The following is a 24672-nucleotide window of genomic DNA, read 5'->3' on the forward strand; positions in this document are numbered from 1 at the left end:
GAATGGACGACTTCAAAAGTCAATGGAATTAAAGCATTTCTAGAAACAACTTAAATACTGGTATTGTTTTTCAAAGTCTTGTAGTGGAAATTTCAAATGAAAGTGTACATGTTCACATACTACTGTGCCTATAATGAGAGTTATGGGTGCGATTTAATGGTCAATGAAGTCGGCGACAACCAAAAGAGACCTGTTTCTATGATATTTAGAATGCAATGACATTAACTCAACTACCGCTATATGCTTTTGTGAAAGGAAAATTTATTGCCACTAAATGTTTAACGGAAAACATATCCGTCTCCCTTCATAGAACAGACAATGACCTGTTTTTGGCTCCAGGAGAGCAGAGATGTCAAAGTTGTGTCAGCAGGAATGCATTGATGAGAAGATTTAAGTGTTCCTACCTTGTTTCACTAGATGATAAATGGAAAAATTACGCGATGTTGTTGAGAAGATGCAATAAACTGCATAAATTTGTAAATTATACAGTTCACTGAAACAAGAAATGCATACACTTCATTGAATATATTAAAATGTTACATATTTCTTCTTCTGCAATTCCTTTTCCTTCGCTGATTCTTTCTCCTTCCCGTCATTATTTTGTGTTCCATCTCTACAATGATTCTTGCAAGCCATCTCGGGTTTCCACTTGAAATCATGAAATACATTACGGATAATCCAATACATAGTCCACTTCCATAGCCCATAAGAGCAGCTTTCCAAAAATCACTCAGAAATTCAGAATCATTTTCTTCATCATCTAGTTCAGATACGGTATCATTTGTATCTAATACCCGAGCATCGCCACAACTTTTTGAAACAGGAAATCCACGTAATCCATCATTGCCTTCATATGAATTGCTCTCAAAAGTATGAAATTGAGGTCCTTGAGGAATGCATCCTTGGAGATGATTGTGGGAGAGATTTAAGAATGAAAGCGATGTAAGAGAAACTAGTTGTTGTGGTATCTCTCCCGAAAGCTGGTTTCCTGATAGATCCAATGATTCAACTGAGGATAAATCTCCGAATGATTGTGGAATATGACCTTGCAATCCATTATGAGATAAATTCAATGTGTGAACTGCAATGAGATCTCCCATGATACTTGGAATTTGCCCTCCAAATTTATTACTTGAAAGATCGATAACGATGTACAAATACAAGATTCTCACAATTTCACGTATAAATCCCTTGGTTGTAACTGTAATAGAATCTTGGTAATATGTATCTCCACGATATCTTGGTGCTTCCATTGATGAATCAATTGTCCTCATGGCTTTCAGATGTTGAAACAAACTTGTAGGTAAGTTTCCCGAGAAGGCATTGTAAGAGAGATCTATGATTTGAAGCTCGGGAAAAATAGTTTCAATCCTTGGAGGTTGAATGGACCCATGCAATGTATTTGATCTCAAGCTTAAAACTTGTAGCTTTGGAAGAGTTCCCAACCACATAGGGAATGTGTCAATGAGATGATTATCTCCTAAATCAAGAACCTGCAAGTCTTCGCAATTGGCCAAAGATCGGGGAATTTTCCCCTCTAGTTTATTTCCATGAAAGTTGAGGCTTCTCAATGAACTTCCATTGGTAAAAATTGTTGGAATATTCCCAGAAAGTTTGTTGTTGTGCATATCCAGAACCTCGAGGCTACTAATACTACCCAAACATTGTGGAATTTCTCCCTTCAAGTTGTTTCTCGCCAAATCTAGCATTACCAGTGATGTCAAATTGCAAATAGATGGAGGAATTTCTTCAGTGAGATTATTTTGGGATATTAAGAAGTATCTTGTGGAAATTGGTGGAATAGGTAGTGAACCTTGAAGCAAATTGGACCGTAAATCAATAGTATCTACAGTCTGAAGAGGAATTGACTCCACTCTTGTCAACATGTTGTGGGATATATCAAGAGTCATCAATGACATCCAGTTAGACCATGCCCAATCAGGAAGTCTTCCTTGAATCTTATTATGTGAAAGATCCAACACCAAAAGCTGGTTTGCGGATCTTAGAAACTCCAATTCTTTCACTTCACATGCAGCAAATTGCAACACATTAAGAGATTCAGGCCATGTAAAATTAATTTTGTTCTCATTGATCAATGATATCTTATTATATGAAAGACTTAGACCCAAAAGTTGTTTGAGGTTTGAAAACAAGCTGATATCCACATTGCCACTAAAATTATTGAAGGAAAGATCAAGCCCTTTTAGGTTCTCAAGGTTTTGAACCGACTTGGGAATTTGACCTTGCAGCTGATTGCCTCCTAAAATAATCTCTTCTAGTGAATTGGACTTGAAATCCTCAAGCTCACCAGAAAAGTGGTTATTACTCAAGTGTAAACGACTTAGTGATGGAAGACGGGAGAACATCCCTGATGGTATTGTTCCATTCAGGGAGTTATCTTGAAGGTACAAATGCTCTATGCAGGTGAGATTCGAAAGAGATTCAGGAATAGGCCCTCTAAGGTTGCAATTTGGAAGAGACAAAGAATGCACCGAAGTTAGATAGCCAATAGACTTAGGCAAATTATCAGAAAAATTCACACCACTGAGATCTAACAATATGAGAGATGCACTGCTGTTCCATTTGGTTTTTGGAAAATAACCATTGAGCTTATAGTTGTAACTTAAGTCAAGTGTTTCCAGATTAGGAAGATGAAAAATACTCTCCGGTATTATCCCATACAATCCTGAAAATCCCAGATTCAGAGTTGTTAAATGAGAAGAAAAATTCAGAGGAATGGTGGAAGAGATGTTTATGAAAGTAAGATCAAGTTCTCTTAATTGAGTCAAGTTCTGAAGAAGCAATTTAAAATCGTGAGCTACGAGTCGTAGACGACCAGTACCAGAGAGACGAAGAGAGTGTAAGTTGGAAAGATGAGAGATTTCAGAAGGAATTTGACCTGAGAAATTGGAGTTGTAAAGATCAAGATGTGTCAAGCTCAAGAACCTTCCAAATTCAGGCGAGATATGAGAACCGTGGAATTCATTCCAAGAAAGGTTGAGTCTTTGGAGATGAGAGAGTTGGAATAGGCTGCTATTGGCATCAATCTTTCCTACAAGACGGCTGCAGCCGAGGTCAAGTTCAATGACATGGCCAGTCATCTCATCGCATATGACTCCATCCCATAAACAACAATCTCTGCTCATGTTCCATGAACTCATTTTTGGATAAGGCTTCTGACCGCGGAAATAACATCTAGAAGAAGCATAGGGATTTATAGTAAATGTTTCCTTGAATTTTAGAAGGGAAATGCTTTGATGTTTGGGACACAGAAATATGGATGAAGAACAAGAAAGCTGATAAAGAAAGAAAATTAAGAACACAACTGAGAGCCCCATATTGTTTAAGCAATTCAAAAAGTTGGTAGTGGCAATATTTATGAAAAAACTATATACAAATATATATAGAAAAGACACCAACCTTTCTTTGACTAGTCAAATTAAAGGTGCTATAGCATTAGTTTTAACTAATGGCGGCTACCGGGTTTGATGAAGATGAGGTGTGTTAGAAGGCATGAATCACATAATCAGTACAAAATGCTACTTGGAAGAATAATATCCCCTATACAAGTCGAGACTCTTTAATGATTACACTGTGTATGTTGCTTATGTTATTACGTGAGAAGAAAAGATTCTCAATTTATAGAATTTCTTTATGTTTTTTTACTCCGTGACAAGGATTGGTCAAATAGGGAAATCAATGTTTTGTTACTCTCAAGTCAAATGGAAATTTCAAAGAAAGCTACATCACACAGATTCATTCAATTTGATGTAAAAATACAAAAGTTTGCAAAATAAAAAATAGGAAAAAACAAAACAAGCAAACTGTTTTTAGTTAAAAAACCAGCAAAGCCTTACACTTGATTTAGACATTTATTTATGTAGACTTATTTCTTTAGTTATTTTCAAAAATTAGTCGACAGAGTGTTTTGTCTTGGGAAATGAGTGAAAAAATCATGTTTTATAGCATAAATTTTTCACAGATATGCGGAGGAAAAAAACTTTTGTTTTTAGTAGTGTTTGTTACCTTCATATCAAATTATCAATCAATTCCAGGTTTACAAATTCTCAAATGTACTGTTTCTTCACTGTTTTTTCTTGTCCAAACACATAACAAACAATCAAAACACAAACAAATACTTTCTTCATCCAAAAAAAATTAAAAAATCTTGTGATTCTGAATAAAATAGCTCATCCAATCTCATTCACATACCAAGTTTATATCTAATGCAATCAGACACTCGTTTCGCGTATAATAGGCTTTTCCACATTCACATACAATGTTATTGGCCGATGGACTCATAAGAGCCTCCATAAATAATTCTTCTATCACAAATACTAGAATGTTTCAATAAGCCGAATCCTCTACATAAATAACTCTCAGTATCAAATTTACAAGCAGCATTTAGTCAGCTACCTTGAGAAAAATATGTGTTACTGTCCAGTGTAAAAATCAGCCCCTCCCTGCATTACCATGCCGTTGGTTTCTGAAGTAGCTAAGAAGTCCCTGAGCCTGCATATATGTCGTTAGAATACTTGGATTAGAATAGAAAGGAAAGTGTGAGGTTTCTGCAAAATTGTCGTACCTTTTCTCTGGCTCTTGGGGTGCCAGACTGTGACAATGCTACTAACGGAGGTACAGCTCCTTCCTGGAGAACCATATTGCAGAACCTGCTACTGTTAGTGCATAATTGCAACAAAGCTGCTGCTGCATTCTCCCTACCTCTTGCAGAACCGAGCTCAACAACCTCAACCAGAACAGGAATTCCTCCTTCCTGACCAATTGCTGCTCTTCCCTCATGAATGGTTGCGAGATTTGATAAAACAGCAACAGCCTTGTCAACCATCCCAGCAGCAGGGTCCATCAACTCTACAAGGAACTTAACAGCACCAGCCTGCACAATGCGACCCTTGTTTTCATGAAGTATTGACAAGTTAAACAAAGCTGTTGCTGCGTCTTTCTTGCCCCTAGGACTTCCATTTCCCAATAAATCCACAAGAGGTTTGATAGCACCAGACCTCCCAATCTTCATCTTGTTATCCTCAATCACAGAAAGGCTAAAAAGTGTAGCAGCAGAGTTTTCTTTAGCCTCACCACTCCCTGTGTGGAGGACATGAATCAGAGGTTCAATTGCATCAGCATTTGCAATCGAACACTTGTTGTTGTCATTAATTGATAAGTTGAGAAGTGTGGTAACAGCATTTTCCTGTACTTTCATGTCTTCTGAATGAAGTAAGTTGACCAACAAGTTGATGGAACCACAGTTTGCCATTACAACACGATTATCCATATTGTGCTTGGCAAGTAATCGGAGTTCAGCTGTGGCATCTCTTTGCACATCAATGGAATTGCTACTCAAATCCTGAACCAGCTTCCTAACTTGCTCCTCAAGTTCCAAAAGATCAGCCCTTCTTTCAACCGTAGCAGAAGAAACTATTCTAGGAAACCTCTCAGAAGGTCTACCCCAGATGGATTGATTTCGAACTCTTGTCTCCAGCATGGATGGGAATTCTGGCTCCCTTTGTAGAACAGACAATGGAGCAACAGGTTGGGATTCTGATACATCCCCTGAAGCATCAGTCGCAGCTGCTGCTGACCTTGAGAACACTTCATTTCCATCACCAGGAATTGTCGGTGAAAAGTTTGAATTAGATAGTGTGCTGGGTGCCGAGCTGGTTCGATTATGACCTACAAGGGAGTATTCATTGGCTGCTAACATACAATGCCCATGTGAGTTTATCTCTCCAGAGTGGGCCATCCGTTCTTCAGAACTCTTAATAGATATCCTTTCAACATCCAGAGCAAGCATATTACTAGCAACTCCAGGTAAAGAATCATCCAAAGAGGAATGGGGATGGGATGGAGATGATCCTTCTCTTTGGGTCATACTTGATGAAATCAATCTCTTCCGTGGAGAGTTTAAAGAGCGAGCAGAATCGGGTGACAAAGAGTGATTGCCCCTCGGAAGGGGAAAACCCTGGGTATCCCTGGGCATGCCAGAATCTGCATGTGCTAGAAATGAAGATGGCTGGTTCAAGCTCAGAGATTTTGTCGGATCAGGAAGCTTTACATTGTTTGACTCACACCAATTTGCAATAAGTGCCTTAACGGTGTAATTAGGAATGAGAGTTGTGTGCCCCAGCATTTGCCTTGTCTTAGGACACACAGTAAGACCGAGATCAATCCATTTCCTTATATAAGCTCGCTCATAAGTTTGTCCAGAAGCAACAATTACAGGGTCAGTCATCAACTCGAGTGAGAGGGGGCAACAAAAATCAGGAGGTATCGGCACAGGCGTGCAGGTCTGAGACTGTTTCATTGTGATGAAGCAGTCGTGCATATGGGAAACAAGAGCTATGATTTGCTCAATATATTCAACTTCCTCAGTCTTTTCAGCTTGTTCAGCGTTCTCCTTCAATTTTTCAAGGGCCACAAGCTCAATCAAAAGCTCTCGGTTTGACTTCAATCTTAGGCAATCCGCAAGTTTTGCAAAGCTGTCTGAGTTTGCTCCCAAGCCTTCCATTTGAGCCTCAATAGACTTTGTGATAGTCATGGACATCAGTTCATAATCCACATACTTAATTTTCAGTATACAGTGCTGCAATCCAAATATAAGACATCAGGAAATCCCCATAAGTAAGGATGGCAACTCTAACTGACAGAAAGAGCAGAGAGGAACATTACAGCTGGGGTCGGAATAGGGCAAATATAAGGGAAAAGAAGATCCGGAATGACCGGTTTTGGCTCCTACCTCAAGAGATGTCAAAGTTGTATCAGTAGGAAGGCATTGATGAGAAGTTTTGAGTAGCTCGAGAATTTCAAGACTACATGTTCGAATTTGTACGATCAGGGGTTCCGCTTGCAGGACCTATAGATCATTAACACATCAACAATATAAATAAATATAGCTGCTCAAAGTATTAAAATGCCTTAAATATAAACCATAAATTCTATAAGTGCACTACATCCCATTATCATTCAGTTTGCTGATTATGAAAATGAATAAATGGACTATCTGCTTATCCAATAATAAAGAGTATAGGTCTTGGAACATACAAAATAAACATTACTGCCCAATGTTTGCCAGGTTTCACACAGCTCCCTCAGTTCATCAACAAATTGAGCTAGTCCGACAAATGCTTTCTGAAGCATCTCACTGGAAGCTGCTTCAACATCAACAATGGCCTCAAGAATCGGCTTTAAAATCTTCAATAGATCCTCAGCCTTGCAATAATACCTCTGAACTAAAATATCAGTTATGCTTTCACTTGATGATAAATGGAAAAATTGGGAGATTTTGCTGAGAAGAACTTTTAACAATGATATCTCCATTGCACCTGGTCACTTCCAAAAAGTAGTAATCCTCAGTTAACTGATTTGACACGAGCACAGAACCTGTTCTACAAGACACATAAATGACAGAAATTAACCCATACAGTATATGGTCATTTATTGTATAGATAATAATGCTGAAAATTCACAGAAATAATGTCAGTGACATGTGTTTGTGTCTGCGTGCGCACACACACTCATGACTGAAGCTAAACTATTAGCTTGATTAAGAGAACTGCATCTTTTAAGGTTCTATCATCAAGGGTGCCCAATACGAGCAGTTTAACTATTTATTTTGTCCTATAGTAATAACTTCCTCTTGAGCAACTTTGTAATAATATGAAGCATATTACTAGTTAATCATGGTAATTTACTCAAGTAAAAGGGAAGCCCTGTGCACTAAGCTACCGCTATGCACAGGGTCGGGGGAAGGGCTAGACCACAAGAGTGTTGTACGCAGCCTTACCCTACATTTTTGCAAGAGCCTGTTTCCATGGCTCGAACCCATGACCTCCTGGTCACAAGGCAGCTATTTCACCAGTTACGTCAAGACTCCCCCCTTCAATAACTCAAGTTAGAACAATTAATTTATTCAGCAAATCTCCCTTCCACTGACCAACTTACCATAAGTATCCATCAACATTTGATTCACTTACTATTTACTAATCCCCAAGAATCTTTCATATCAAGTTATTATATTTCTACTCCAACCAAATTTCCAGGATGTTTCTGGATAAAACTTTCCATTACTTTATCTTCCACAATTATTGTTGAACTGCTGCTTCAATGCGTCAGAAGAACACTTGAACCTCAAAAGAATAGAGACAAAGCTAGAGTAAATGAGATTTGAAATTTGGAAAGTCAATAGGATAAGTGCGACGTTAATAGCCGCTGTCAGTAGATAGTAAACTTCATCATTATGTGTGAAGTTTTCTTCTATATTTCCTTTTCTTAAATGCACTGATGCATTTATTTCCAGATAGAGTTTCATCAATACTCAGCTACTATTAACCCCAACATCATCTACATCCCCTTTTCTTAAATGCACTGATGCATTTTCGACCTAGAGTTTCATCAACACTCAGCTACTATCAGCTCCAACGTCATATATAGCCTCTACTTCCTAATACCAACATGAGCATGAGCATGCTCATGTTGTACTACATCAATCAACTATGTCTCAATTCCAACTAAATCATATGTATCCATTTACCTAATATTGAGTGGATTAATAATCATAGTTGTCACAACCCTCTTCCTTTTCCCGCCTCATGGAGGGTTATACCCTGCAAAAGTCACATGTTCTCCAAAGAGAAAAGGCATTCACATTGACCAAAATGTATGACGAAAACAGATAATTCAAAACTTCGCATAGAGAGATAGCACGAATATAAATGACATCAACATGGTAACAATCACAACAACCATCAATCCAGTCACATAAATCCAATAACCCATTTTTCTTACTAAGCTAAAAAAGAGAACTGGAACTTAAAATTGAGCTTATTTCATTCCAATACTGGTAACAATTTCGATTGAAACAAATAATTCTTCATAAACGAAAAGTAAAGCTCACCTCAAAACATTAAAAATACAATCTTTTTCTAATTTCTTCCTTTTTGACAACCCAATGAAGCTCTATTTCACCATCCCCTGGCCTTGGTGCTAAGCTGTGGATAACAAAAAAACAAGAAAATGAACAAAACCCAAGAAGGTACTGATCAACTATAGCAATAAAATTCACCCCACATACCCAAAAATTAAAGCTTTTACAAACCCCACTTGAGATTCTTTGTTTTCACTGCTTTACAACTTGAATATTTCCACTAATTTGTATGAATCAGATCCAGATTTGAGCAAAGAGTTGGGAAAGCTGAAAGATACAGCAATTGCACGAGAATTGTTGAGAGTTTGGGCTTGCGGGGTGAGGGTAGGGGTGGGGGGTTTAGGTTCTCATCGTGGGGTTGAAGGAATTTTGAAAATGGTGACACATAACAAAAGTGTTACACTTCCCAACTTAGTTTGACTTGACACTGAACTCAATTTTCTAACTGAACTATCACCTACCAAATGAAAGATTTGAAAAGACTTTTTTGTTGTTGGGACTCGAGACATATGTATGTATTTTAATCGTGTATAAATATAGTATAAGAATACATGAAAATGATCAAACTTAAATAACGAAAAGTTTAATTAATTTTTATAGGTATTACAATAAAAAAAATGATCAAGCGTAGATACATGATGCTTAGCCTTCATAGCATTATACGTTCATACGCAAATGTCTAAAGTTATCGAGTTTCATATAGGACTTTTTAACTATATCGTGAAAACGTGCAAAAGAAATAATTATAAGATGATTATTAATTAAATGACGACATCAAAAGCAGTTATTTATGCTCTTTTTCATAAATATTTTCAAAAGCACATGTATATTTCGATTTGGCTAAACTTGCAAAAATTTACCACTCATGCAATGTGTCAGGGTGTTGGGCTGAGTTTTTTGGTCAAATACAGATTACCTTGGGCCCAAATGTATGAGCCCAAAACTTTCCCCGGGTAAAGCCCAAACCTAATTCAACGATCCAATCATGAATATGGTATTTTACTGTTTCTAGTGTTGTTGTTTTTGACCCGAGGGTCTTTTGGAAACAACTTCTTCACTTCCGTGAGGTAGGCTAAGGTTTGTGTATACTCTATTCTCTCCAAATTATATTTGTGAGATTATTGCGGTACACTTTAACCGACTCGATTTATGGAAAACACAGATTTTAGCTCCCTATCTTTTCACCACACCCTTTGGTGCTGAAAAGACCTTTTAAATGTGCAATTCTTCTATGAATTTTATATGAATACGAGATATTTAATGTACCGTAGTGTCCAAAGAAAATAATAGCTAAGTAAATTGAGAAGAAAGTAGAAATAATAAGAGATAAGTGTACTATTTTGACTACTACAATTTTGTAGCAACTATATAGACAATTTAATAATGCAAATTCTTGTTCTCTTTTTGGCAAGTTTCTCCATAATGGTTTAAGCATAAAGTCTCCACTACTTAGGGGTCAAAGATTAAAAAAACATTAAGAATAACTCAAAACAAATCATAAATACTTTTATTATATAAATTATTTTATTAAAAATAAAATATTTTTAAATACAAAAATATATAATAACTCTTTAAAACAAAATTAGCAAAAGATCATAGAAATTGAGATTTAAGGAGTATTAATATTATATATCGCAAAATAGTTAAGTAGGGTGCATGCTAACTTGCATATTATTATTATTATTATTATTATCATCATCATCATCTTAAATATTTGTATTAGTGAAAGATCATATATATTTAATCAAGGTACACATAAATTATTACGGAAATTATGATTATAAAAAAACATCATATGCACACCCCACCCAACCCCGCACCCCCCCATTCCATATTTCCAAGTTGACACTCACTTCTTCATTTTTTATTTTTCTTCTTCTCATCTTTTGTCCCATTTTTCTCTCATTTTCAACTTCCATGGCGGATCAGCTTACAGATGATCAGATCTCTGAGTTCAAGGAAGCCTTCAGCCTTTTCGACAAAGATGGAGATGGTAAGCTCTTCATGACTATTCTTTCCATTCTTTTTTTCATACACCCAAAAATTTATTTTCATTTTTTTGAAGAAAAATTGAATCTTTAATCGCTCTGAAGACACCCAAATGGATAAATCTTGGATTTTTTGTTGTTTTTATCATATTTATGTGTTTGTTCTTTCTGGGTCATGCCTAAAATTTTGATCCAAGACTTTAGAGTCAATGGGTCGGAGTGATTGCTGATTGCTGATTGCTGTCTATCATATATATATGTGTAGTTGTAATTGGTTGAGGTTAAAGAAATGGATTTGGTTTAACGTGATTCGAAGGGCTAGATCCACATTTAGTGTTGCTATTTATTGACTTATTTGTGATCTATGATTGATTTGATGTTGAGTGAGGACAAATGGATCCAATATTGTTGAGTGAATGAGTTTGGAATATATTTGAAACCATTGTTATCCTTCTTGAAAATGAGTGCAAACTTATCATATGGAGAATTACAACAACATACCCAGGCAAGTGATGATACTAGGTGATTTCTCTCCACCAGTCCTAGCCTTGGTGGATAGAGATATCCGGTACATGTTGCTGGTGGGAGGTGGTAGGTGGTAGGTATCCATAGAATTAGTCGAGATGTGTGAAAGTTGGTCTAGACACCACGGTTATAAAAAAAAAAGGTGAGGTCTGGGGGTAGAATGTACTCCAAGTACACATAGAGACATTTGGATAGATTGTTTCATTCAATATTATATAGTTCAAAGGGAGGTAGTGGATGGGTTCAAGTCCCTCTCTTTCTGTATCTTTGCTTAATTCACCAATTTTACTAATGAAAAGGGATCATATGAAAACATCCACTGCCAAGATCTAGCATCTTTTTGTGGTGAGGATGGTGATAATTTGTGTCACTAGGTGGAAAACTTACACTTCGTGGTGCATGGAGATGGTCTTTCTATGTTGTTGGTGGAATATATTTGATAAAGATTTGATTTTTTTGATAACCAAGATATCCCTGAAACCAACTGGTGCACGGTTTGAAACTTGGTAGATAATGAGCTCGCACATTTACTCTTATCCACTTAAAACACTAGGCTTTTGGCTGTGACAGGTTTGAACTTGAGATGCCGATAAAGATTTGATTTTGAACCTGGTTTTACTTCAACTTGTTGTATAATTAGATGTCAGATTGACCTTTGTGAAGTTGGTCAGCAGGTTAAGTATTTGTTGATATTGTTAACTTGTTTGATTGATTGTACCTGGCAACTTGAGGGTTGATTTGGTTTTGACAAATGGGGAACTTATTTGAGGGTTGCATCAGAATGAAGCTGTTGAAATGGTATTTGGCTCAAATCAGTTCACATTTCTTAGAAAGGTTGAATCCCTCTTATGTGTTTCTTGGCTATGATTTCTACTGTTGATTCTTGATTTTTTCTTTGTTTTGCTTAATGATGGGTATAATCAATTTTGTTCAATGGGGTAACTCGTTCGTAACGGGATTGTATGATTCCCCTACAATGCTTTAGCTTGTAAGAAAGTTTATGCTAGTCTTTTTGGGAAAATTTTTACTCATATGGTAAAGAAAATATGGTCCGACTAGAACCATCTTCAGACATTTTGGGCAAAGTCACTTTTCCTGAGACATTACTGATGTTCCCTATCTATATTTATATCTATACAGCAGTTAGTTCTTTTTTTATTTATATAACTGTGGTGTCTGCAGTCTCTGGGACAACTTTCATGCACCTTGACTAATTCCACGGGATACTTGCCACCTTCCACTGTCAACAAGTATCGGGTACCTCTGTCGACCAAGGCTAGAACTAGGCTAGAACAGATGGGAAGAAATCACCTAGTGTTTTGTCTCTGTTGGGAATTCAACCTGAGACCTCATGGTGCTCAACCCACATCATTGACCACTAAGCCACATCATTGGGTGCTACAGCAGTTAGTTCACTATTCTGGTGCAGACTCAAGCTTTTCTATCAATCGAGTATATTTACTTATGTTACAGTTACTTTTTCTCAAAATAAAGTATATATATACTTTGTTTGCTTTTCTTACCAACTAGCTGATAAATATGTCCTTAGAAAATTTCAGGCTTGGTAGTATTATATAAGCGAATTTAGTCCGAACTCCTAAACCTGATCAGCTGCTTTTGGTTGGAATGACTGCATCTTTTGGTTGAAACAGATTACGGAATGACTACCAATTTGACCCTTAGCTTGAGTATCATATTTTTTGGTTTTCTACTACAATCCCCGTTTGGAGGGGAAGGATGGATTGATAGTGGGGATGATTTAGAAGATATAATCGGAGGACATGTATGGTTAGGTTCCATTTGTATACTTGGTGGAATCTGGTGTATCTTAACCAAACCCTTTGCATGGGCTCGATGAAAATAAAATTTGGTCTGTCCTCGCATTGAAAGATTTTCCCTGTTTTCCTATATATTTTATAATTTTAAGTCATGGATGCGGTTAATGATGTGTTAGTTTTGTTCAGCTATTCTCGTTGTTTTGTGCTTGTCTAGAACTTTTCCGCGGGTAGAATGAATAAGTTAAGAAAAAGAAAAAACCTTTTTAAGTACTGTTGTAAGATTTGTAACACTATCAATACATTTTTTGTAATTTATTGCCAAATTTTTCTACAGGTTGCATCACCACTAAGGAACTTGGAACCGTGATGCGTTCGTTGGGCCAAAATCCAACTGAGGCTGAGCTTCAAGACATGATCAATGAAGTTGATGCTGATGGAAATGGAACCATTGACTTCCCCGAGTTCCTTAACTTGATGGCTCGGAAGATGAAAGACACTGATTCTGAGGAGGAGCTCAAGGAAGCTTTCAGAGTGTTTGACAAGGATCAGAATGGATTCATTTCTGCAGCTGAGCTACGCCATGTCATGACAAACCTAGGCGAGAAGCTTACAGATGAAGAGGTTGACGAGATGATTCGTGAAGCTGACGTGGATGGTGATGGACAGATCAACTATGACGAGTTCGTCAAGGTCATGATGGCCAAGTGAGAACTGATCAACTCAACTTACCTAAATTCAGTTATTTTGAACCTTATGACAATTGAGGATTTTATGTTTTTTTTATTTTATGCGACTAATTTTGTTGATATTTCAGATTCTTGTGTATTCGTTCTCGTTATTTTTTACTTCTAATATACGTTGATCGTCTTCCAATTTTCTCTGAAATGCTCAAGTTTTTTTTAACCTGCAAGATCACCATGTTGAAATACAGTTAGTTTTTGTATTGTGTTTATCCTATAGAAGGTAAATATGAAGTAATTAAACTAAAAATATCACTTATTTTGAAACAGACGAGCAAATCTAAAGTAATATGTGTCACATCTTTGTTTACATTAATGATCAAATTGCCTCTACTAAAGTCTTTATACTAATCAACTCAAGTCTTCTAAGTCCATGGAATTTAGAGTAAAGAGTAAGTTGTAATCACATCAAAATGAAAAGGATATGATTATTTTGTAACTTTCATTTGAAATTTCCATGGCAAGACTTGTGCAAGGACTTGAAAATTTTGTTTCACTATGTAGTTTTTAAATATGTGAATATTAATTTAAAAATTGTAGGATATCGATAACCAAAGTTTTAATGAAAATAGATTTATTAAACTTCATATATCTACTATAAAGAAAATAGATTTACTCAAACTTCCAAATGAAAATAGATCATATTCCTAAGATTTCTCTTAGATTCTCCCTTCAAAATAAGAAATAGATCCACATAAATAAATGTTGGCATAATACATAAATGTGTCCTTCAATTTGGCTTCATTTCACATTTATGTCCTCCAATTTTAGATGTGCACAAGTAAGCACTTCAACTTATATGAAGTTGAACAAGTAGACATTTGCATCCTTATGTGACATAATACACATAAGACACCACATAAGATGAAAATTGTCGATGCCACATTGGATGTGTGTATCTATTTGTTCAACTTTATATAAGTTTAAGTGTCTATTTATGCAGACCAAAAGTTGGAGGGCATGAATATAGCTAAGACCAAGTTAAAAAGCATATTAATGTATTATACCAATAAATGTCTAAATCAAGCGTAAATCCTTCTTGAACCAAAACACACTTTGTTTTGATCTATTTTTTTCTTTTGCAAACTTTGGAATTTTTCATTAAATTGAATCAATTTGTGTGATGTGGCTTTCTTTGAAAATTCTATAGCAAGACTTGTGTATGGACTGGAGGATGACAAACATTAATTTCCATATTTCTTTTCAGTTGCTATCAAATTTACTATAGGTCAAGGTGGAATTTTTATTTGAAAAAAAAAAATTTCTATTCGGGTCTGAATGATTTTTTTTATAAAAAAAATTAGATTATTTTATGTTCATTTTTTTTTCTTTATCTTTTAAAGAAATTTCTTTAAATAGTTATTCATAAAATTAAGTAATCAAAAGAGAAGGAACCAAAAAACAATATGTCACGGACTTAGCTTTTCACCAATGTTCCGTGCGAAGTGGCGGGACATGACAAATAGCACCAATTGTTGTTTGAAGTGGGATGATTAAAGTAAAGAAAGAAGGTTACTATAAATCACGTTAATATATTTGGTACAAAATTTGATTTAACCATTCGGATGTAATCCACTTATAATACGGAAGATGGATGTAATAATGATATGTAAAATATGTATGTGGATTAATAATATTTGAATCACCATTATTATTGAGTTTACTGTAACAATTATTTCCTTTTCACTTTATTAGAAAAAAAAATCATGACTAAATTAATACTACTGCATCCAATTTGGAGTTAGTCAAACAAATATGTGCCTATACATGTATTGTTAAGTAACTTCCATTTGAAATTTCTATGGCAAGACTCGACCTCGTGTAAGGACTAAATAGTTTTAAAATATGTGAATATTAATTTAAAATATAAGTTACTGATATGCAAAGTTTTAATGAATATATATCCTATTCCAAAGATTTCTCTTAGATTCTCCTAATATTGATATATTTGGAGGAATTTTTTTTTATGGGAAAATGCATAAGTACCCCCCAGCCTATGCTCGAAATCCCTGAGACACACCTAACCTTTACTAAGGTCTTATTATCCCCCTAAACTTATTTTATATATAATTTCCTACCCCTTTTCGGCCTACGTGGCACTATCTTTGAAAAAATAGTCAACACGCCCTGGGCCCACAAGATAGTGCCACGTAGGCCGACCAAGTATACTTGCCACCTCCCACCGTCAACAAGTATCGGGTACCCCTATCGACCAAGGCTAGAACAGATGGGAAGAAATCACCTAGTGTTTTGTCTCTGTTGGGAATTTAACCTAAGACCTCATGGTGTGCAACCCATGTTATTGACCACTTAGCCACATCATTGGGTGCTACAGCAGTTAGTTCATTATTCTGGTGCTGACTCAGGCTTTTCTACCAATCGAGCATATTTACTTATGTTACAGTTACTTTTTCTCAAAAGAAAGTATATATATACTTATGTTTGCTTTTCTTACCAACTAGCGGATAAATATGTCCTTAGAAAGTTTCAGACTTGGTAGTATTATATAAGCGAATTTAGTTGTAACACCTAAACCTGACCGCTTTTGGTTGGAATGACTACATCTTTTGGTTGAAACAGATTACGGACGAACCTGATTTCCAGGAGGGGGAGATGTAAGAAAAACTACCAATTTGACCCTTAGCTTGAGTATCATATTTGGTTTTCTACTAAAATCTCCTTTTGGAGGGGGAAAGATGGATTGATTGTGGGGACAATTTAGAAGATATAATTAGAGGACATGTATGGTTAGGTTCCATTTGTATACTTGGTGAAATCTAGCATATCTTAACCAAACCCTTCGCATGGGCTTGATGAAAATAAAATTTGGTCTGTCCTCCCATTGAAAAGATTTTCCCTTTTTTCCTATATATTTTATAATTTTAAGTCATGGATGCGGTTAATGATGTGTTAGTTTTGTTCAGCTATTCTCGTTGTTTCGTGCTTGTCTAGAACTTTTCTGGTAGATTTTCCCTGTTTTTCCTTTTTAAGTACTGTTGTAAGATTTGTAACACAATAGCAATACATTTTTTGTAACTATTGCCAAATCTTTCTATAGGTTGCATCACTACTGAGGAGCTTGGAACTGTGATGCGGTTGTTGGGACAAAATCCAACTGAGGCTGAGCTTCAAGACATGATCAATGAAGTTGATGCTGATGGAAATGGAACCATTGACTTCCCCGAGTTCCTTAACTTGACGGCTGGGAAGATGAAAGACACTAATTCTGAGGAGGAGCTCAAGGAAGCTTTCAGAGTGTTTGACAAGGATCAGAATGGATTCATTTCTGCAGCTGAGCTACGCCATGTCATGACAAACCTAGGCGAGAAACTTACAGATGAAGAGGTTGACGAGATGATTCATGAAGCTGACGTGGATGGTGATGGACAGATCAACTATGACGAGTTCGTCAAGGTCATGATGGCCAAGTGAGAACTGATCAACTCAACTTACCTAAATTCAGTTATTTTGAACCTTATGACAATTGAGGATTTTATGTTTTTTATTTTGCGCGACTAATTTTGTTGATATTTCAGATTCTTGTGTATTCATTCCTGTTATTTTTTACTTCTAATATACATTATCGTCTTCCATTTTTCTCTGAAAATGCTCAAGTTTTTTATGCCTGCAAGTTCCTTATGTGAAAATTTAGTTAGTTTGTATATTGTGTAAATATGAAGTAATCAAACTAAACGAGTAAATCTGAATTAATATGTGTCACATCTTTGTTTACATTAATGATCAAATTGCCTCTACTAAAGTCTTTAGGCGAAATGGTCTGGTGGACCCTTATACTTGTATGAGTTTGTATTCTGAACCCTTCTACTTATACCTTTGTCATCTGGACCCTTAAACTCAATAAAACACAATTTAACAGATCTCTCTAACCATTGATCAGGCTTATGTGGCATTAGGATGTCTAAGTTGGCAAAAGTGTGTAACTAACTACACGCCTATTAAGGCGTGTGAGGAGCATTTTTACTTTAAAAAAATATTAAAAATTATTTTAAAAAATAATTTTTTAAATATTTTTAAACCATTAATTAAAAAACTCCTTCTTTACCCATTACACCTCCTTTTCAGCCATAGTCATCCCCTGCCCAACCCTTTTTTTTCTTTTTTTCCACAATCTATTTTTATTTATTTAGATTATCTTGGGCACCTCCTTGAGTCAACTAATTCACCGACGGAGGGAGACAGCGGCACTAGTGGTGCGATTGCCGGACACCATTGATACATAGTGGAGTGAGAGAGATGCGCGGCTGGTCAACGGAGGGGAAACGAGGTGGGTGAGGGTGCGAGGATCTAATCATGACAGCGAAAATGGTCGTGACGTGTGGTGGAGATGAAGGCAGGTAAAGGAAACAATATGAGTGGTTTCACCGGCAACAATAGCGACGGCGGCGACGATTTGGGCCATGAAACAGTGGGAAAGGGAGAAACAATAATGGGTAGATTTCGACGAGTTTCACGGCAGAGGTTGGTGTGAAATTGTATTTGTAAGCAATTTGGGGTGTGGAAATAGTAGTCGGTGTTGGATTACAAAAAGTTTGGCCAGATCTAGTTGTGTCGTGGCCAAATCTGGTTGTACCGTGGCTTAGGTTGTTGTTACTGTGGAGATTGGAGGAGGAAAGAAAAATAGTGATGGTGTGCGACAGAGATGAAGACAGGTGAGGGAGAAAGTATATGTGATTTCGCCGACAAAAATGGCACGACGCCGGCGATGGTTTTCTTTTGGTCGTGAAATAGGGAGAATTAGAAATGCCAATAATAATGTTATTATTTTACATTTTATTAAATAATTTTGGTTAATAATTTTTAAAAATAGTTATGATGTGGCATTAATATATATGACGTGGATATGACATGTCAATTATATAAAGGAGAGTGAGCTACACACTTGGTTGGAAGAGCTTAAAAGTCTCATTTTAATTGAGTTTAAGGATTCAGATGACAAATGTGTAAGTAAAAGGGTTCAGAATACAAATTGATACAAGTATAAGGGTTTACCAGACCATTTCTCCTTATACTAATCAACTAACGTTTTCTAAGTCCATGGAATTTAGAGTAAGTTGTAGTCACATCAAAATGAAATATTAAAGTGAAAAGGATATGATTGTCAAGTAACTTTCATTTGAAATTTTCATGGTGCAAGGAGTTGGAAATTTTGTATCACTATTTAGTTTCAAAACATGTGAACATTAATTTTAAAAATATAGGTTTTAGATATACAAATTTTAATGAAAAACAAATCATATTCCTAAGATTTCTCTCTTCAAAATAAGAAATAGATTCACATAAATAAATGTCTAAAATCTAAATCAATCGTAAGGATTTGCTGGTTCTTGAACCAAAACGCAATTTGCTTTGTTTTGTTTTTATCTATTTATTTTTTTTGCACTTTGAACTTTTTCATCAAATTGACATTTTCTTGAAAAGACTTTGTGCATTGATTTGAGAATGACAACATTTTGTGAACTTGGAATTGATTGGTGATTTGATATGGAGGCAGCACTCCATACTTGACTTTTCCCTTTCCTCTCTTTTTGATAATAAAATTCGTAAGTAATTTATTTTAATATGAAAATTCAAAGTGAAAGGGATTTGTGTGTCAAGTAGTTTTCATTGAAATTTCCACAGCAAGACTCATTGCAATTACTTGATAATTCAAAGAACTGTATTAATACTTCTAGGTGCAAGAAAAAAGATAATTGAAGGGACACTCCATGCCCAAATTTGGTGTTATTCCCCCCCTACCCCACCCCACCCCCCCAACCCCCTTTAACAAGACTTATGCTCAGAAAATCCAGATTAATCAGAACCCTAATGTGGATATCGAAAATCGAATGACAAATCAAATTTTTTTTTATATAGAAAAAGTCACTTCTCATTCTAAATATGAGGTAAACAAGTCAATATCTTATAATTATACCAAAAATACACTCTGTCATATGACTTAGTCGTGTCTAATATTTGAGAATGATATTTCTCTACTTTTTAAGTGCTTTCTTTGAAATTTTTATAGCAAGACTTGAGCATTGACTTGGGATAACAAATATTAATTTCCATATTTCTTTTCAGTTGCTATCAAATTTACTATAGGTGAAGGTGGAATTTTTATTTGAAAAATATCTCTATTCGGGTTTGAATGATTTTTTTTTTAATATAAAAAATTAGATTATTCTAGGTTTTTTTTTTTTTTTGCTTTATCTTCTAAAGAAATTTGTTTAAATAGTTATTTATAAAATTAAGTAATCAAAAAAGAAAGGAACAAAAAAGCAATAACACCAATAGTTGTTTGAAGTGGGCTGATTAAAGTAAAGAAAGGAGGTGACTATAAATCAAGTTAATACATTGTATTGGTACAAAATTTGATCTAACCATTCAAATGTAATCCACTTATAATACGGAAGATTTGGTACAATATCTTACAAAATTTGTGCTTGTCTAGAACTTTTCCGGTTGAATGAATAAGTTAAGAAAAAGAAAAATCCTTTTTAAGTACTGTTGTAAGATTTGTAACACAATATCAATACATTTTTTGTAATTATTGCCAAATTTTTCCACAGGTTGCATCACCACTAAGGAACTTGGAACCGTGACGCATTCGTTGGGACAAAATCCAACTGAGGCTGACCTTCAAGACATGATCAATGAAGTTGATGCTGATGGAAATGGAACCATTGACTTCCCCGAGTTCCTTAACTTGATGGCTCGGAAGATGAAAGACACTGATTCTGAAGAGGAACTCAAGGAAGCTTTCAGAGTGTTTGACAAGGATCAGAATGGCTTCATTTCTGCAGCTGAGCTACGACAAACCTAGGCGAGAAGCTTACAGATGAAGAGGTTGACGAGATGATTCGTGAAGCTGACGTGGATGGTGATGGACAGATCAACTATGACGAGTTTGTCAAGGTCATGATGGCCAAGTGAGAACTGATCAACTCAACTTACCTAAATTCGGTTATTTTGAACCTTGTGACAATTGAGGATTTTATGTTTTTTATTTTGCGCGACTAATTTTGTTGATATTTCAGATTCTTGTGTATTCATTCCTATTATTTTTTAGGGAAAATGGTTCAAAGCACACCTTAACTATGGCTGAAATTGCTATTACACACTCCAACTTTGCGGAGGTCCTATGACACCTCTGAACTAATTTAAAATAGAATATATGCCTATTTAATATGTCATACCCACATATGTATTAAGGGGGTGATATACACGCGTTGCCACATGCATAGTTAATGTTTTTATATTATTTTTTTAATCTTAATCTTTTGTTTTATATACAATCTGTTTTCGTACTATCAAAATTTGATAGTGGTGGAGCTTGCGATTCTGGTAGTAATGGTAGTTGTTGCGCCTAAAGGAGATATGTGGTATCGTTGAGATGATTCTACTGCCAAGAGTTCTTGAGACTTATTCATTGCCGGCGTCGGCACAAGTTTTCCGCCATGGCTGAATCTCAACGAAGAAGTAAACAAAAAGTAAAATAAAAAAAAATGTTGGCATTTAAGTTATAATGATAATTAATAATTAAGTTACCTTATTAAGAAATATCCAATTAAAAATTGACATGTATATATGTCTTATAAAAAAATGAAATTGATATCTAAAACTAGGGTATTTAATGAAAAAATAAAATAAAAAGTTATGTGGACTGCCATGTGGAAAATAGAGATGGGTTTTAATTTAACCCTGACGCGCTCATTGTACGTATGGTCACTCGGTTGTTCATCCAAGCCGATAATACCTTTAATAATACACTAAAAAATAGTCTAGGGGGGTTATAGAACCCATGCAAAGTTAGAGTGTGTAATAGCAATTTCGACAATAGTTGAGGGGTGTTTTGAACCATTTCCCCTACTTTTTACTTTTAATATACGTTATCGTCTTTCATTTTTCTCTGAAAATGCTCAAGTTTTTTAAGCCTGCAAGTTCATCATGTGGAAATTTAGTTAGTTTGTATATTGTGTAAATATGAAGTAATCAAACTAATTCCTAATAGATTGACCCCAAAATATAGCAGAAACAGGCGAGTAAATCTGAAGTAATATGTGTCACGTCTTTATTTACATTAATGTTCAAATTGCCTCTACTAGAGTCTTTATACTAAGCAACTCAAGTTTTCTAAGTCCATGGAATTTAGAGTAAAGAGTAAGTTGTAGGCACATCAAAATGAAAAATTAAAGTGAAAAGGATATGATTTTCAAGTAACTTTCATTTGAAAGTTTCATGGTGCAAGGAGTTGGAAATTTTGTTTCACTATTTAGTTTCAAAACATGTGAACATTAATTTTAAAATATAGGTTTTAGATATCCAAAATTTTAATGAAAAATAGATCATATTCCTAAGATTTCTCTCTTCAAAATAAGAAATAGATCCACATAAATAAATGTCTAAAATCTAAATCACTCGTAAGGATTTGCTGGTTCTTGAACCAAAACGCAATTTGCTTTGTTTTGTTTTTATCTATTTTTCTTTTGCAAACTTTTGAACTTTTTCATCAAATTGACATTTTCTTGGAAAGACTGTGTGCATTGATTTGAGAATGACAACATTTTGTGAACTTGGAATTGATTGATGATTTGATATAGAGGCAGCAGTCCTTACTTGACTTTTCCCCTTTCCTCTCTCTTTTTGATAATAAAATTCGTAAGTATTTCAATATGAAAATTCAAAGTGAAAGGGATGTGTGTCAACTGTCAAGTAGTTTTCATTGAAATTTCCACAACAAGACTCATTGCAATTACTTGTTAATTCAAAAACTGCATGAATACTTCTTGGTGCAAGAAAAAAGATATTTGGAGGGACACTCCATGCAAAAACTTGGTGTTGTTTCCCCCTTTAATAGGCCTTACGCCGAGAGAATCCAATTAATCGGGACCCTAATGTGGATATCGAAAATCGAATGAGAAATCAATTTTTTTATATATAGAAAAAGTCACTTCTCATTCTAAATATGAGGAAAACAAGTCAATATCTTATAATCATACCAAAAATACACTCTGTCATATGACTTAGTCGTGTCTAATATTTGAGAATGATATTTCTCTACTTTTTAAGTGCTTTCTTTGAAATTTCTATAGCAAAACTTATGCATTGACTTGGGATAACAAACATTAATTTACATATTTCTTTTCAGTTGCTATCAAATTTACTATAGTTCAAGGTGGAATTTTTATTTGAAAAAAATCTCTATTCGGGTCTGAATGATTATTATTTTTTTATAAAAAAAATTATATTATTTTAGGTTTTTTTTTTTTTTGCTTTATCTTCTAAAGAAATATCTTTAAATAGTTATTTATAAAATTAAGTAATCAAAAAAGCAATAGCACCAATCGTTGTTTGAAGTGGGCTGATTAAAGTAAAGAAAGGAGGTGACTATAAATCAAGTTAATACATTTGGTACAAAATTTGATTTAACCATTCAAATGTAATCCACTTATAATACGGAAGATGGATGTAATAATAATATGTAAAATATACATGTGGATTAATAATATTTGAATCACCATTATTATTGAGTTTACAGTAACAATCATTTCCTTTTCACTTTATTATAAAAAAAAAATCATGACTAAATTAAATATATTTTTAAACATAAATTCAAATTTTTAAAATTTATGATCAAACAAAAACGACTTAAAAATCGTAGCTAGATTTTCACGGAAAAGAAAGTGTTCATTTTTTGTGGAAGGTGGCTCATGTCCATGCAAAGTGGACTTTCAGTTACTGCCAAGTCTGCTCCAATAATTCAAACTTTGAATTGACTACTCCTTAGCTTCCACTCTCTCTAATATTATAATTATATAAGTAGTACATATTATATTTGTGTAAATTATTCATTTTATTTGAAAGACTTTTCACTTTTATTCGAAACTAGTTAACTTGATCGCGCTTCACACAGTAACAAAACGCATCATTTAAAAACAATAACAATAATTCTAATATAAATTAATTTTCAAAAAATATAAATTTCTTTATATGATGTTTCAAGAAAACATTAGAACCAACTGTTTGAAACTTGCTATATAATCTATTCAAATAAGAGTTTAAGTTTTTCTACACCATCAAGTAATTTTTAAGATAAACATGATAACTTAATTAAGTAATTAATAGATATATTTTTAAATATAATTATAATTATAGTAAAATATAGCAAATGAAAGTTGAGTCCTCTTTCTTCCCTAACTAAAATTAATTCATAGTTACCGTCTTAATTAGCCAAGTTTATTTGGTTTTCTAAATCTGATTTTTTTTGTTCTGTCTCTTTATCTTCTTGTTCTATTTTTTAGTTTTTCCCTCTTCTTTCGTTGTATTGATCTTTCAATTATTTCAGTTAATCATGTTTTCAAGTTATTCGTGAATTTTTTCATGAATAATAATTATATTTGTATTAGTAATTATATTGTTATCAACCTTTTGATCTTCAAAATATTTTGGATATCGTAATATTGCAGAAAATTTTTTATGCTTACTCTATATATAAATAAAAATTATTATATAATATTATTTATTGCATAATAAATGATGATTAAATCACTAAATTAATGATAATGACTTTTGGACTTTCTAAATTTGAAAAATAGATGAATAATTAAGAAATAATTTTTGAATTTTCTAATTGTTATATATAAATAAAAAATAATTAGAATTATTTTTTTTAAAAAAAAGTTGAGAGAAATTAATATTGTGTA

General features: G+C 34.5%; 4 protein-coding genes across 5 annotated transcripts; 2 read left to right on the forward strand and 2 right to left on the reverse strand.

Moving 5' to 3' along the window:
* Positions 1 to 278: 278 nt before the first annotated feature.
* On the reverse strand, positions 279 to 3364 carry LOC125828483 (receptor-like protein Cf-9). The gene has a single exon (XM_049507779.1). The coding sequence runs from the start codon at positions 3336 to 3338 to the stop codon at positions 537 to 539; it is 2802 nt and encodes a 933-aa protein (XP_049363736.1). The 5' UTR covers positions 3339 to 3364; the 3' UTR covers positions 279 to 536.
* A 975-nt stretch (positions 3365 to 4339) lies between these two features.
* On the reverse strand, positions 4340 to 9322 carry LOC125828539 (U-box domain-containing protein 4-like). Of its 2 annotated transcripts, XM_049507839.1 has the most exons (6): positions 9086 to 9322; positions 8909 to 9002; positions 7057 to 7400; positions 6752 to 6868; positions 4586 to 6598; positions 4340 to 4512 (listed from the first exon to the last, which is right to left on the reverse strand). In XM_049507839.1, exons 3-6 carry the CDS (start codon positions 7330 to 7332, stop codon positions 4453 to 4455), a joined length of 2466 nt encoding a protein of 821 aa, XP_049363796.1. In that variant the 5' UTR covers positions 7333 to 7400; positions 8909 to 9002; positions 9086 to 9322; the 3' UTR covers positions 4340 to 4452. The 2 variants fall into 2 exon arrangements, with proteins under 2 accessions (XP_049363796.1, XP_049363795.1); XM_049507838.1 differs by lacking the exons at positions 7057 to 7400; positions 8909 to 9002; positions 9086 to 9322 and having other exon boundaries at positions 6736 to 6835.
* Positions 9323 to 10764: 1442 nt separating this feature from the next.
* Positions 10765 to 21019, forward strand: LOC125828417 (calmodulin). Its single transcript, XM_049507716.1, has 3 exons — positions 10765 to 10931; positions 13564 to 13919; positions 20885 to 21019. Exons 1-3 carry the CDS (start codon positions 10856 to 10858, stop codon positions 20900 to 20902), a joined length of 450 nt encoding a protein of 149 aa, XP_049363673.1. The 5' UTR covers positions 10765 to 10855; the 3' UTR covers positions 20903 to 21019.
* On the forward strand, positions 17060 to 21019 carry LOC125828418 (calmodulin-2/4-like). Its single transcript, XM_049507717.1, has 2 exons — positions 17060 to 17287; positions 20789 to 21019. The coding sequence occupies exons 1-2, from the start codon at positions 17060 to 17062 to the stop codon at positions 20900 to 20902; spliced, it is 342 nt and encodes a 113-aa protein (XP_049363674.1). The 3' UTR covers positions 20903 to 21019.
* Positions 21020 to 24672: the final 3653 nt, after the last annotated feature.

Source organism: Solanum verrucosum, unplaced genomic scaffold (assembly GCF_900185275.1).
Source record: "Solanum verrucosum unplaced genomic scaffold, falcon-dt-bn FXZP01000273.1, whole genome shotgun sequence".
In the NCBI taxonomy this organism is placed as follows: Eukaryota; Viridiplantae; Streptophyta; class Magnoliopsida; order Solanales; family Solanaceae; genus Solanum; species Solanum verrucosum.